The sequence below is a fragment of the Anticarsia gemmatalis genome, chromosome 13 (assembly GCF_050436995.1).
Source record: "Anticarsia gemmatalis isolate Benzon Research Colony breed Stoneville strain chromosome 13, ilAntGemm2 primary, whole genome shotgun sequence".
Taxonomy (NCBI): Eukaryota; Metazoa; Arthropoda; class Insecta; order Lepidoptera; family Erebidae; genus Anticarsia; species Anticarsia gemmatalis.
Window position 1 is genome coordinate 7,769,650 of NC_134757.1, and position 16,570 is coordinate 7,786,219.

General features: G+C 36.2%; 1 protein-coding gene across 1 annotated transcript; it reads right to left on the minus strand.

The window, feature by feature from the left end:
- Nucleotides 1–10,233: 10,233 nt before the first annotated feature.
- LOC142977950 (circadian locomoter output cycles protein kaput-like) lies at nt 10,234–16,283 on the minus strand. The gene has a single exon (XM_076122101.1). It carries the CDS (start codon nt 15,988–15,990, stop codon nt 14,410–14,412), a length of 1,581 nt encoding a protein of 526 aa, XP_075978216.1. The 5' UTR covers nt 15,991–16,283; the 3' UTR covers nt 10,234–14,409.
- Between the last annotated feature and the right edge of the window lie 287 nt (nt 16,284–16,570).

A 16,570-nucleotide genomic window follows, 5' to 3' on the forward strand; every position in this document is an offset into this window, starting at 1 on the left:
CATTTATTTATTTGGTTGAATAAACAATACTTGTTGTGATTATTTTTTAATTATCTAGCTGGATTTAGTACAATTTATTCTATGTCGATCAATTCTTGAATAGAAATAATGTATTCAAAATTAGGAATTGATTATGTACCTATTTCAATTTTAATTTTATTTAGGTACTCCTTGAATAAATTTTCTTTAAAAAATCTATTTTGTTCCCGAAAGGTTGTTGGACGCTAATACATATCAAACTTAAATAACCTCAATGTTAAAATGATTTGGAAACAAGTTAAGTATTTAGTTATGTCGATGGTCACGTACTTGCGAAATTTCGGCTGCTTCTAGCTTGAACAACCTTGTGATCTGTACAAGACACTGTTAATGTAGAGACAACCTTTGAAAATTTAATGACAATGTTTATTATTAGCGAAATTAATCACTTTTTTAAAATGGTATCAGTAAAATTGATAAATAGGTAAACTTCATAATCATATTCTTTATATCTAGATGTAGCATTCTACGACCGAACTATCAAGCTACTATTAAAATAAGGTAATTTGTATGTATATACCTACATACAAATTAAAAAAAAACGGTGTATACACACTGTCACATTTTCAATCGTACTGTATCGTACAAAAATGTATATTATTGCTTGGTGATTGTAAAATTACTATGAAGTATAAACAGTAAGGATCACTGTTCTATTTCATAAACGCTTTTAAAAATGTGACAGGATACTTCTTACCAATCTGACTACATTATCTGCTCATAAATATTGCATGAATTTTGCAATAATATTGATCGTATTGCACTCTGCACACTGCACTAAAACCAGGCAAGGCACGCCCTGCTTACATTGTTAAGTGTTATTTTAAAGTGTACAACAATGTATCCTATTTGTTATCGGAATGTTAACTGTATTTCGCTTTATGTTATAGTACTAGCTGCTGATCGCCCGAGTTAAAATGATATTTTATACAAATCATTAACACATTATACGACCCCCATCCCCCAACTCGCTCAGGAACTGCTCTACCTATTGACTGAAACCAGAACATTTTTAAGTTTATCGGGATGTTAGAACTGCATATGTTACGTCAAATGAATTGTTCGAAAATTTTATCATTATAATCTTAGGGCCATGAGATCTATAATTTTACTTTATATTTATGCCCTCCTAAGTACTAGTAATCTCAACCGTTGAAGAAGCAATTGTCTAAATCCAAATTTTTCAATCAATATCCTGCCGGCAGTTTCATCATCCCTTAGGGTGCTCCCACAGTTATATAACGTTAGAAACTGACTTTTAACATTTGTTATTAAACAAATTTGTTTTAAAATTTTATTAAAATTGTTTTGTTATAGTATTACACAATGTTGTATAACGTTATATAACTGCTGTGTGGGAGCACCCATAGACAACCCGCCGGGGAAAATAACTGCACCTACTTACTTATTTCACCTAACTTTTCTTTAGAGGAAAAGATTTACAAACATACGAGTTACAAGTTAGTTATTAGTTATGTAAATCTCCTTTCATTCATGAATTCAGACAACAAAAATTAAATACGCCTGTCGTCGTCGTCACCGTCGGCATTGAGTTTGATTAATGCAAATTTATATCAGCAATTTATATACGATACTAAACTTGTACTTTACGTCAACATACGTTAGTCCGTATCTAATGATAAACCTGACTTAGCAACTAATTAAATATTAGATTTGAAAGAATTGAGTTAAATTTATAAAACACGTAAGTATTATGTTCTATACCCAGTCATAGTGACAGGCAGGTCTGCGTTTTGCTTATAATCCTACGATACATTTAACAATTAAACATAATTGGACCAATTACACTGCCATTATGAGGAAATAAATCAATCCCGCAGTAAATGTAGAAGTATGATAGCTAGCAACCATGGAAAAGTGAACTCACATTTACTTAAAACGTTCTTATAATCTATATTATTAAGTATTATTAATAACAGATATTCTCAACTATGTCAACATTGAAGAGAAAATATGTTTTCAATGATGGCGTAGTACCGCTACCAGCGCCGGCAACGGGCTGTAATTTTCATGCCACCAACAATAATAGGACAATGATTACAGCAATCAAAGAGTTGGTTTTCGATTGTAACTGTGTTTTAAAAATAAGTATGTCCACAGTACGCGTGTAGGTACTTCATGTTGGAAATTCTAATATCAAGTGGTAGCAAAATCGCGAAAAGTCGGCACAAGGTCACCGTCTCACCGCGCGTCACCCAGGCGACCGGGAGCGCGTGCCAAGGGCGCTATAGAATAGCTCAGGTACTTGTTACTACGCACAACTCGATCATTTCTCACTTATTCCTTAATCGAATACTTCAGTAATATAGAGATGCTTGTTGAAAACATACATTTGATATTTATTTGAGCATGGGTAGCCAGTACAACGTAAGCAGATTCCATCTATGTATCGGTTTGCATTACATTTCATAAAACAAAGATCGTATTATTGTTCAATACGAATGTAACATGAGTTTTCGTAGTAGAGGTAGAACAACACGCGCCCGAGTCGGTTGCTAGGTAACGGCGCGATGTGCCCCAGCCAGCCGCTCCAGCAGCCCACCCCAGCCGGCTGCAACCATCGATTTCAAAGCTCCACGACTTAACGCCCACTCTATCACAAGTTACGCGATTTTGTGCCTTAAACGTATATGACATACGAACCAAATCTACTGTGCGCTTTAATCTGTTTTAATATCGTTTATTATGATACTAGCTGACCCGCGCAACTTCGCTTGCGTCACATAAGAGAGAATGGGTCAGAATTTTCCATGTTTTTGTAACACTTTTTACTGTTAGGAACTCTGCTCTTATTGGTCGTAACGTGATGATATAAAATATGCTTTTTTTTTCACAAAAAATATTCTCAAAATTATTTATATCTCTTAGTATAACGAAGTCGCGCTAAGGCATATCCGCCATTAAAACAGTTGCCATGGCAACGGAATTTTGTTTATTCAATGTCATTATAATATTGATATTTCGCGACTTCGTTGAGTTTTCTGAATTTTCCCGGGAAATGCGTCATTTTCCCGGGGTAAAAAGTAGCCTATGTCCTTTCTCGGGTATCAAAATATCTCCATACCAAATTTCATGCAAATTGGTTCAGTAGTTTAGACGTGATTGAGTAGCAGACAGACAGACAGACAGACAGACAGACAGACAGACAGACAGAGTTACTTTCGCATTTATAATATTAGTATGGATTTGAATGGCGTCACGGGGAAACGTGTCTTCTGTTGAACATTTAAGGATGATTTTCCTTAAACTGATACATGAACGAGTTTGATGCCAACATAGTTATTTTATGGGTTATCGCATGAATGTAGATACCTAGATGTAACAATGTTGCAAATGCAATGAGATGTTTCTGTATGTCAATAAGTTGTGTAACCGTCTAGATTTCCAGGTTTATTAATGCAGTGCGACGTAATGGAATATTCTTTAGTTATTTTAGTACTCTCTCGTTGAGAATGTGACTTCTTTTCATTAATGTGTGCCAGGGTATTTGTGTTCATAGTTTAGATACTTACTATTCCTTAAGTGTAGGTACGTACCTATATAGATAAAATAATATTGATTATTGCTTGAATACCAAAGGTGAAGACTCGCAGTCGTAGAGCGTTTAAAATTCTCTACCATTATGGATTCTTACCTAAAATATAACTAACTATACTAAAAGTAACAGTAGCCCTCTTAGTTTGTGAGTCCAGTAGGAGATGAGGTAGATAATAGGCGTTAATAATATGTGATCGAAGCTACGTCGTCGACGTTTTGGGAGTTACCTACTCATATGTATAGAAACATCTGGCACGAATACAATTATGCATACTTTGCCATTGCTTAGAGAAACATTATTCATCCGGTCAGTTACGCATCCATTATAAAGCTCAAGTAAAAAGCATCTAAGTTCATCACTCTCACACCGCGCCCGGGTCAAGAACCTCCCCTTCCGCTGCTCATTTCAAATTTCCCCCTCTCCTCCGCTATCCTCAAAGCTAAACCAAAATCCTGGAGCGTCCAACGCCACCGGGGATTTCTCATAAAGCTTTTCAGAATAACTTCTTGCAACTAACTAGTTTAAATGAGATTTGTCAGTTACCTAGTACCTGTATCGATAACCTGTGTTATCACTTAACCCAAAACTACTTTTTTTTTAATTAACGTACCGCCGACGAACTCCCGTGCGAGAAACTGCTATTTACCTATTTGCTAACATTTTCCAAGAAGTACCTACCTATAGTTCTACTAATTAATTATTACTGAAATAATATTAGCAAAGATGATATACAAAACACAAACACAGCTTAGCTAGGGGCAGTTGGCCATAATTGAGCCTGTAACAAATAATATAAAAATTGGCATCTCAACCGTAAGACATAGCTACACCATGAATCTGTTTCATTTTTATCTTACACGTCATTATTATTCTCTTGTCCTTTTACATCCCAAAACACAAAAAATCATGAATTTATCTTCTATTTTAGATCAATATCTTTATCATCATCATTGGCATTAACTTAAAATACGGAGAGATTTAGTAAGCACCAAAGTAGATGTCTTATGAAGTACAACATTCATAAAGTAATGCTTCTGCACGTTTACTAGGTCCGATCAATAAAAAAGGTTATGGAAATAATTAATCTACGTAATTATTGTTTCGCTACGGAAAGCCCAACTTAAATACAAATTAAGAAGACTGTTTTATATGGCCATCAGGTAAATATTAGGTCGGGGAAAAAGTCTTTTCGCAGTATAGTAGGTATGTCTGAACTTGTAATAAAATCTCTTTGGCTTCAAGAATGAGTACACGGTTCATTAGGCTTTTTTCAGTAAGCTTGTGAGGTAGGTAGGTACCCTAATATCGAGCTTTTTTGTGTAGAGAAAAGATTTTATTACAAGTTCATACATACTATAATGCGAAAAGACTTTTTATCCGACCTATTTGATCCATACTGTTTTTTCGACATCTTCTGCAAATTAATGTCACATTTTAACCAACTCTATTAGTAAAAACTGCACGATAGCATTTATTCGATTGAGTTTACCGCTAACCGACGGACAGATCGACGGTCCCTACTAGAGTAAGATCCCAGAGCTGCCAGACCTACGTCATTTTAGCAAAGCTGAAACTTTGAGGATTGTTAGTATAAAGGGTCTGTTAAGAGGTATGCACATCCACTACCTTGAAAGCGGGGCCGTTTCTGAGGTAGCGCGGAGAGAAGGTGCGTAAAAAACGACCCAACCTACGTTATAGTAGCAAAGTTGGTTTTCAGATATGTTATTAATGATATTATGTAGAATTAAAATTGACTATTGCCAGACCGTTTCCCGGGGCCATTACTTCTGCCAGACGCCTTAAATGTTGTTAAAAAATGAGGTCAACTACGTCATAGTAGCAAGCCTAAATTTTATATATGTTATTAAAGGTACAATTTTAAGACCCCCTGTATGCGGACAGACCATTCCGCAGGGCCCTTCGTCCCTTAGACGCCATTAAACTTTCCCTGTGAGAGCGAGAGTAAGAGCATTATTCATACGCATAAATGAAAAACAATTGAATTAAAAAAATAAAAATTGAAAAATTATTGAATACTAACTGACCCGCGCATCTTTGCTTGTGTCACTTAAGAGAGATAGGTCAAAATGTTACATAAACGGGTTATGTAACATTTTTCACTGGTACTCTGCTCCTATTGGTCGTAGCGTGATGATATATAGCTTATAGCTTTTCTCAATAAATAGGCTATCCAACAGTAAAATATTTTTTTATTCGCACCAGTAGTTCCTGAGATTAGCGCGTTCACACAAACAAACAAACTTCTCAGCTTTATAAAATTAGTATAGATTAAAAGTACTTGGAATGTTTAGGAAGATAAGTAACATTATTTTGGGAATTATTTTAAAAATAGATATGGTTTACACTATTCACAAAAATTATGAAAAAAAAATTGTAGTCGTTCATCATCATCATCATTGTCTGAGCTCTTACTTCCCTCATCAAATTGAATATTTAAATCATCTCCACCATCGTCTTGATTGTTACTCGAATTCTCTGTAAAAAAAAATGTAGGTAATGATGTTGAAAACAGTTACAAGTAGGAATATTGAAATAATTTATAGTTAAAATAAAATACCTAGATCGTTTTCAAGTGATTCGCTTACGAAACTTGGCAATTGGTCACCATCAAACCACTTAAAATGATAATGGTTATCCTTTAGAACCCACCCTTTATTTGCTGGGCTTAAAATGCTAGGACGCTTTATATGAGCATTACTCCAGGCACCCGCAATATAATTTGCTCGTCGAAATTGTTGAAGCAATTCAGATTTACAAGGAGGTAAATTACTTGCGTCGAATTTTTTAACATTTTGCCGGTGGAATTTCTCATTCAAATCGCCGACTGTATACGTGTTAATGAAAAGTTGTAGCCGTGCAGCATCTACATCCATCCATCCATCCATATCTATTTTTAAAATAATTCCCAAAATAATGTTACTTATCTTCCTAAACATTCCAAGTACTTTTAATCTATACTAATTTTATAAAGCTGAGAAGTTTGTTTGTTTGTGTGAACGCGCTAATCTCAGGAACTACTGGTGCGAATAAAAAAATATTTTACTGTTGGATAGCCTATTTATTGAGAAAAGCTATAAGCTATATATCATCACGCTACGACCAATAGGAGCAGAGTACCAGTGAAAAATGTTACATAACCCGTTTATGTAACATTTTGACCTATCTCTCTTAAGTGACACAAGCAAAGATGCGCGGGTCAGTTAGTATTCAATAATTTTTCAATTTTTATTTTTTTAATTCAATTGTTTTTCATTTATGCGTATGAATAATGCTCTTACTCTCGCTCTCACAGGGAAAGTTTAATGGCGTCTAAGGGACGAAGGGCCCTGCGGAATGGTCTGTCCGCATACAGGGGGTCTTAAAATTGTACCTTTAATAACATATATAAAATTTAGGCTTGCTACTATGACGTAGTTGACCTCATTTTTTAACAACATTTAAGGCGTCTGGCAGAAGTAATGGCCCCGGGAAACGGTCTGGCAATAGTCAATTTTAATTCTACATAATATCATTAATAACATATCTGAAAACCAACTTTGCTACTATAACGTACGTTGGGTCGTTTTTTACGCACCTTCACTCCGCGCTACCTCAGAAACTGCCCCGCTTTCAAGGTAGTGGATGTGCATACCTCTTAACAGACCCTTTATACTAACAATCCTCAAAGTTTCAGCTTTGCTAAAATGACGTAGGTCTGGCAGCTCTGGGATCTTGGTCCATACGTACAATAACCTAATTGCAAAACGCAAATTTTACAGGAGAGCGGTTTGAAGTTTCAATTTACATTGGAAGTGTTGTAGTTCTGGGGTTTGTCGAGTGTTGATTTAGGGTAGAATTAAAGCATTTTTACTATTTTTTTTTTAATCAATCGAAAGTATATGACAACCGGAAGGTCACGGAAACAAAAAAGACAAATCCCCTAAGTACCACTTGAGGGAATGTACGTAGGGACCGTCGAGATATAGGATGCGATTAGCGTTGCCAGGCGTCCGAATAAAGCCGGACATAGTAAGGCTTTTTGATTGCATGTCCGGCTAAAATAAACGGTGTCCGTCTTGTCCGGCTTTTGTTAGGCTTTTTACATTTCGCAAACAAGCGAGCACTGCCGCCGAGTGTGGCCGAGCGTCGGCGAGTCGACTACCAAACCGTAAGACAAAATCCTCAATAATATAGGGTGTCCGGCTTTTTTAACCAAATGTCCGACCAAACTGGCTGGTCTGTCCGGCTATTAGGTTTGGCGACCTGGCAACGCTAGACACGATGGACTTTGTTTAGTAATAAGTATTGATAGTGCCTACTATTATTTAGTGAATCAGGGTAAAAAAATCTTTTGATAAGTGAAAGAATTCTTAGTTAAAAAGCTCGGAGACGCTGTCCTCAAAATTGCAACGCGACGCGACGAATCTAAGGAATGTCTATGCCACAGGTTAACCTACTTATCGTTTACCGACGGATGAGCGCAAGAGGTTATGAGCGCTTCTTCATTTTCTTGTTCCTAACCAGAAAATACAACGAGAGTTAAAAAGTGTTGGGTATGTTATATGTATTCATTTTAAATACCCACTATACTATTTAATCGCATCAACCAAACCAGTCTAATAATAAGGCTACACTGTCACTTTTACTACTAGTCTCTTAGAAAGTAATTAACCATACCTACATACATGCATAAAAAGTCTAGGCAGGCTTAATAACAAGGAGAATTATTTCAGCTACAAAATATGTCTAATGAAGGAGACTCAAACACTTTAGGTATAAAACTGTAAATACAGGTTTTTGTTTTTCGTTGGTGGAATCAAGTTATTTCGCTACTCGGCTTTCATTCATTGATTGATGTGCATAAGTTTTATCCATTCTTATATTTATCATATGCACTAACTCTGTAAATGTCGCAGAGACCTATACCAACCGATTAACATATTCTTTGGCTAAGTTATCACTTATCAGCTATATCCAGAGGGATTAAAGATTCCGAGGATATAATATATCCTTTCAATTTTTAAGAAAAACATCTTGGCCTAAATCAGGCAGGCAAAAGTTAATATTCCCAAAGGTTCAAAATCGATTCAAATTGTGTGCTAATGATGGCCTCAGAGATTTCTACCTGTTTTTGTGCCTACATTCCAGGTAGCTCGCCTAACATGATGCGTTCAGAACGAAGCACAAAATAGAAATAAAAGGAAAACGGCATCGGGGTCGACGACCTGCCAATGTCACCTTTAGCACCTAATGGCCAGATAAACCCCGTCCCTCACCACACCGCACACACGCACTCACACCCGCTACACCCTCTTATCTGTTTATTGAATATAGGTATACCAATTTACATCTATACCTAAACTGCAGTCGGCTTATCTAAAATGCATACACGACGTATTGATAAAGAAGTAGGTAGCGTAGCGACTTCGTTCTTATACCACGTTCAATCAAATCACTTGAAGCGCTCACCGTAGGTAGGTTCCTATTTCGGTAGGTATTCATATTATGCCTACCATTTTATTTATTCAGTAAAACTGTCAGTAGTATTACGTAATACTTAGGAACAATGGTAGTACTATGATGAGTTTAATAACTATCGCGTATAGCGTATACAGATGTGCACAGTGTATAATCGTGAGTGCCTACGCACGAAAATATAACAGCAGCAAAGATATATCTATGTATGCTGCTTAGTCAGATTCACATAGTGACAAACGCCGGCAATGTGCTCGTATGCCGAACGGAGGGCACCTTCAAACGATGCCGTTGACCGTGGTCAGGGACGAACGGGCCCTGACCGTGCCGCGCCATTCGCCGGAACACAGCGCCTGGCCTAAATCATAGTGACGTAACGATGCCGCTGCTTCGTTTTTCGTATCACGCCAGCCAACTGTCTTAGCACTTGTTCAAATATCGTCAAGTGAGTAGGAAGATGTGTCTGAACCGTCTATAGATTTTTGATTTTGTAAATTTGACCTTCTTAATAATTCTGCTAACTATATTGTTTCTATTACTGTTTGCGTCAAATATAATGTATAAATAATAATTATTGGAGACGGTATTCTGCCAACAATGCCGAATTTCAAGCCACTAACGGATCCAGGAAGGTATAGATCCAGCTAGAGTACAAACCGAAAAGCATTTAAGTTTGATTACTCTCACATGATTCCTTGGTAAAATTTGGGAATTTACAAGCACTTTACATTACAAGCTCACCACATAAGTCCATATTCGTCGAATATTATAAAGCGGAAGAGTTTGTTTGTTTGTTTGTTTGAACGCGCTAATCTCGGGAACTACTGGTCCGATTTGAAAAATTCTTTCAGTGTTAGATAGCCCATTTATCGAGAAAGGCTATGGGCTATATATCATCACGCTACGACCAATAGGAGCAGAGTACCAGTGAAAAATGTTACAAAAAAGGGGAAAAAATATGATTATCTTATGTGACGCAAGCGAAGTTGCGCGGGTCAGCTAGTTATCTATAAGACGTCGAAAATGCAGACTACACTTAAAAGGTGAGGCAAGGTTATTTTAGATCAATCTTGACTTAGGATTACGCTCAGCTTTAGGGGGCGTAACTCGTTTATTAGGTATACTACCGCTGGGTTAGGAGGGTGAAAAATACAACAAAGTAAATTTATTTTTTTATTACATCAAGTAATATCAATGTAACATGTAATTCTTTCGTACACCAAAACAAGAAATGATTATCAAATGTAAACCATTGCTCGCCGGCCGACTGGCAAAGGGATGGCGCTTTATTTGCTACTGCCGGTTCGGCGACGTTTTGTTCAAGATGACATACATTGAACGCGCGGTTTATTCGTTTACAACAGATAATCTGATTTACTTAACATTTTATTCTTCGTCAATACAAATATTTACAATTAAAGTAACTATCCGACTAATATATAACATAACATACATGGGATGCAATATTCAGATCAAGAGAACATACGATTATACCAATTGTTTTGCCCTTATCATACTTACATCTGAATAATTCGTTTCGTACAATAAGACTTCACTCGTAATTCCGTATAACTTTCTATCTAGTATGTCACAACCCTTATAGCCATTCATTGTAAGTTTAACATTTATTATCCGTTAAAATGACTTACTATAATACAAAGAGACCGTCATCGATTAAAAATAGACAATGAACTTTAGTGTCGCTATTATATTAAAACAAATTAACTTGAAATAATAGGCACATAAATAAATACAATACATATTGGCCATTTCATTCTATATCATCGATATGGCATCACATTTTTTCAATATACATATTCTTCATAATTACCCTGTAAATTTTGGTAGCGTTGAAATCTCACGCATAATTAAATAAATCAAAATAATAATATTATAATTGCCGAATAATTGTCTAAGTTCAGATAAAATCCAATAGATCTTATTATAATCAATGCTTTGACACTCAATAAATTGTAGGATTACATTTCCAAACAGGCGAAGCTATGTATCTAGACCTAAAAACCTTATCATAATAATATGTTTTGACAAAGTATCCATCAAATATACGTAATGAACAAATGGAGATATCTATAGTTAATGAATTTTCCTAATCGCATAGTTACTATCTAATTGTAAAAATCAGACTTTGATTTTTAAAACACCAATGAAGAGATCGCTGTACATTTTTCCAAATTTTATAATAACAATAATAATCACAAATATGTACATGTTATGTAGGTACATATAGACCAATGAAATACATAGTAATAAGAGCACCTAGCTAATAATTCATGGGGTACGTATTTAGTACATAGTGCTGAAATTACTATGAAAGATAAATTTAGATTTTTAGGATAAATGGCTGATTTTTACGTACGACTTTCATGAGACCAAAGAGATTGTATGTATTTACAACTAACAAATGGATTTGGAAATAATTTTAGACTGTTATGTATAATTTGGTTTAACCTTTTAAGAGGTTCCGGCCCAACGCCTGGATACAGGAAAATACTAACATTAGAACAAAAGCTTATATCTGCTTATGGCAACACAATATTTCGTTTTGTAACGTTTAGGGTGCTTGATAATAGCTAATTGTTTAGAAAAACGTACCTATATTGAAAGGTGTTAATATTTTTAATAACTTAGAATCACGAATGAACGTTCATTAAAATCGAATGTTAACGTGTAACATTTTACAGTAGGTACATAATGTACTTTGTATGGTTCTTATTTCGTTCCAAAATTAAACAAAGTTATAAAAACGAAGATTGGTATTTCGGAATCGTTTTATAGTTTTAGCTGCATTAGTTGTATTTTCCTCTCAACATCAATATCGCAACCAACTAGTTAAAATGGTCGTTTAAGTGTATATCCCGGCTCATTGAAACACCCCAATCAACTACACACTTGTTGTTATTATGGTATTTAAATCATTGAACTTAAGATATGTTCTAATTAACAGTAGCTTTAAATTAACCCAAGTCTACAATAATCTTTTCAGCAAGCTTTCAGATATATTCGATTAGCGGGGAGATGAACAAGTCATCGTGGTTTCTTTCTTCTAAACCACCCCGCGGAGTGATCGAAAGACGAGACTTAGATATATTGTTGAAACCAAACATAATTTTCTCGAAAAAAAGTGCTTGAAACTGAAAATTATGCCTGAATGCTGGCTAATTGACATTTAGATACCGCTAACCTCTTGGTACGTGGCTGAGCTTCGTCCAGCTGTAATGTTCAGGCTTACTTTCAGCCAATTCTGAACAGGACAAACGTTTAGACGAGTGGTATGTTGTTCAATGAAAAGGATAGCTGTGTAATTAAATGGCTATTTTAATCAATTGGGTACGTTACAATATGTACTAAATATTATACAATCTGGATTTGGAAAAGCAGTGGTAGTATGAATAGGTACCTACTAATTCAATGTGTAATTGTGTATTGGGTAATGCTATAATAACGTGGTTTGATAACTGGTCGACATAGATCGTCCACAAAAATTATCCTTTTGACGAAATCTAGTTTATGTGACTCTCAAAGTCATAAACACAAGTTACACGTCTGGTTCAGTATATGTCACATTTTCTGGATAAGTTAGTGAAGTAGGCATTTTAAGACAAGGTACCTGCCACAAATCCGCGCCTATCTCTTTGCTTGAGGAACTAACCATACTTATTCAGCTGTGATCAAAAACTTTGACCAATACCTTATCTGAATATATACCTTTCTATGATCAAAGGTCACAGAAAACAACGATTTTGTATGGAGATGCGTACATATCTCTTTAGATTTCGTTAGGAGATATAGGACGACGAATATTTGTTTATCATAGAACTACAGCAGACAGGAGTAAAACACTGTTCCGCCGCGTTCAGCGCTGTCTTAGCAGTTATTGTGATGAACGTGGCGGAACAGAACACTGAACTCTACAGTACTGGGATGGGTTTCAATTCTTTCTGGGCAAACTGAAGAAGCGCTTCATCGAGGATTACGACGGTTTTTACAACCTAACGAAGCTGAGTGCGGCTTATAGGTATGTAGAAATAGAAATGTATTGGAAGTGTGACCAAAATTTTAAGCGAAACGTAAATAGAGCTGAGTAAGTGTGTTTAGTCTCTAAGCGTTTATACAGGTGGGCACACTAGGTTATGACAAACACTCGCTAGTAACTACTGATACCCAATGTCTCGTCACGGCTTAGCTAGCAAGTATCTCGTCAAACCATAAATAGTATTTGTTTTCCCATTACATTTGTTTCAACCACATTCATACGAATTTGCTTTTCAATCTGATATTCGAACTTAATCTTTCATCATAGTACCATACTACTGAAGTTGATAGAAGCACATAAATATTACTGGGTATTAAATGAATCTGGTTAGTGCACTATTGAAATATAGGTCTCAATACAGTGCCACATCAAAGTAAGCCCTACCTCACCACTCGTAACTAAATTACTATGCATCTTATCATCTGTGAATTATAGTATGTTTGTAGTATAGATGCCTTATGTAGTATACCTCTAACTCCAGACGAATTAAAAGTATTACTGTAAATGTTTTATCATGAATCAGAACAGGTAACTACACACTTATGTTACAAATACAATCATTATAAACGCGATACAATTGAGCTTCACACCAGCATGGTCCCTCCAAGAACATTGTCTTTACTCTTTACACACATCAAACTTGTGTCTATGAAATTCTATCTGCCTTACCACAAAACTTGCTCTAACAAAAAAAATGTACACAATAATCTTACACAGACTCATGTGATTACAACAAGTAATGCAATATGCAACTAGGCATGAATGATAACAAGGTAGAGCTAATTTCCTGACCTAGGTAGATAATTTTATAGATTGCCATTAATCATTGAGGTGGTAAACATTATGTATAAATTGTCAGTTAAGTACAAGACATACCAAAACTATATAGCAAATACATTGAATGCTATATCAATATTATACATTATCATAATGTTCATGACAAGGAGTTCATATTCAAGCATCACTGGCATAACTATGTTCAACAAATAACACAAACAGTTGCATATAGTGTGTAAATTAAATGGTGGTTGCCAAATCACCAAATGCGGCACAGTCTTAATCCTTCAAAGTTTTCATTCATTTAAATTTAATCCATCAAGCTTTTGCCCACATAGTGGGACTTACCCAAACAGACTTAGTCCACTGCTTCAGGTTTCACTTACACTATGATCATTTGATTCTTTAACATTTGGTCAAATATACCACCTACTTACGTAATATTAACTGTTTTGAAACTTAGCTAACATTCTTAGGAACAGACATCACAAAGCTTATTCACAAATTACAGATCAACATTGACATCTTGTAACCCACTGTGTCTTTTTAAATATTCACCATTATCATCACAGTCAACTTTCCTCCTTTTCCTGGAATCAAATCTTACTCCAGTTTCCTGTACAACTTTCTCGCTGTTTTGTATGGCTGATATTATGTTTTCCTTGGATGGGGGAATTAATTTTAACTCATCAACATTTTCATTTACTGATGGTTCAACAAGATGCATTACAATACGTTCCAAGCGCTTTGGATGTTCCACAGGAGCATCATCAGCTGCAGCCACTTCAGTTTGTTGTTTCTCCACGTCTATGATAACTGAATATTTACGTTTCATTTCCTCCATCATACGCCTGCCATAATCCTCACCAATAACACTGTTGACACATACAAAGCTTTGAACTTTTTTGGTTGATCGATCAATTTCCAGAAAACCACGTGTTCTCATGTATATGAAATGGCCTGACCGGGACATCAACCTATAGTATGATTCTCCAAATTCTCTGCTTTCATCATACATCTGGCGTAGAACGCAAATAACCCAACGTACATCCTCTTTGTGCATAAACACAAAGGCTGAGGTACCAGTCACTTCTTCTGTCATATAGCCAATAGCTAGAGATATACTCTGATCACATTGTACTATGCGGCCATCAATCAAATGCCTGGTCCAATATTCTGAATAAGCAGTTGGTGGTAAAATTCGAGCTGGCATGGCACTGGAAAGAACATGAATCATACCAATAAAGACATAATCATTTCCACTGGATGAGAATGTTCTATTGGTCCTCACTCGCTGCCTGCGTATGATTTGCTCATCCTGCACTCCATTAGATGTTGCTTTGTCAGACCTCCGAAGAGTGCCATCTATACGGCAACGTTCATATCTGGCGGGATCAGAACGAGCACCTGCTCTCATAATGCGGATGTGGAAATTGTGATGTTGTTCAAAGAGTCTGCTATTGCAACTTGTTTGCAATTCTTGTGGGTAGATATGGTGACGGAGAATTTCTACATCTTCCTGATGGACATAATTGTAGAAATCTTGCCCCAATAGATCAATATGGCAGTAGCCCAATTTCTCTTGAACATTAGGGGACACAATGAATATGCGTCCGCGGCATGTTACCCCGAACATAATACCTCCAAACAAATCGAAAAACTTCAAGAATGATGACGACCAAGTTTCTATGTGTCCACATTTTATGGTATCACCAAAGACGTGCTCATTGCGGAGCTTATTAGCTGCGAGTCTTAGTACGCTGGTTTTGTCGACTTTTCGTTGTGAGTGGACAATATCAGACAACAAAGACATCATAAGGCTGATTTGAGAATTATATTGGCTCCGGCGTTGTTTTTCAGCTAGGATGCGGGATTCTCGATCGCTAGCTTTTGCGGTGGGTATTCCTGGTGAATGGGACTCAGAGGAAGAATCCCCACTATTGGAGGCCTGCAAGTCGTAGCTCATTGTAGGAGCTGGCACACCCACTGTTAATCCAAACTCTGCTGCCGGGGCAGCAAGGCCTATTTGGCTTGTCATTGAAGAGTGCATACCGAGATGTGTACCCGCTCCGCCCGGCGACGTCATATCGGCGACCGATATTACTGCTCACAAACTACGTCCTTGTTGGTATCATTACAATCCAATAACCTTACGTAAATAGTAACTACTAAATTGTTAATTTGAACGTAGTATCATTTTGAGGCGCATATAACCGTAATATGAATGTTTATAAACACTGTCACATCACAACAAAAATAACAAGTCCTCCACAGAAAAACCTAAATTATTTGAGTCGGTTCGAGCTCTCTGTGTGTTTCGCCAAGACTAGTCCAGCAAACTACTTGTAAAGTGAACCTCGCCAAGGTTTGATAGGTCTGTGACAGCCATAGACAAAGTGGAAACCGTGACAGAGGTGACAGCTACCCAAAGACAGATGTTTCTTTTTAAAAGATACTAAATTTGAAACAATGCAATCTAACAATAACTAAGTTGGGTAACTATGGCTACAAAAATAAGATAAGAATTAGGTAGGTATACTTACACTTAAACTCATTATAGTTAGCCGAAAGCTATAGATCTTACCACAGCTGCACAGTTGTCATTTTGGTGGTAGCAAAAGTAATAATATTTACAATTCTGGCAATGCGTTATAATTTGACGCTTG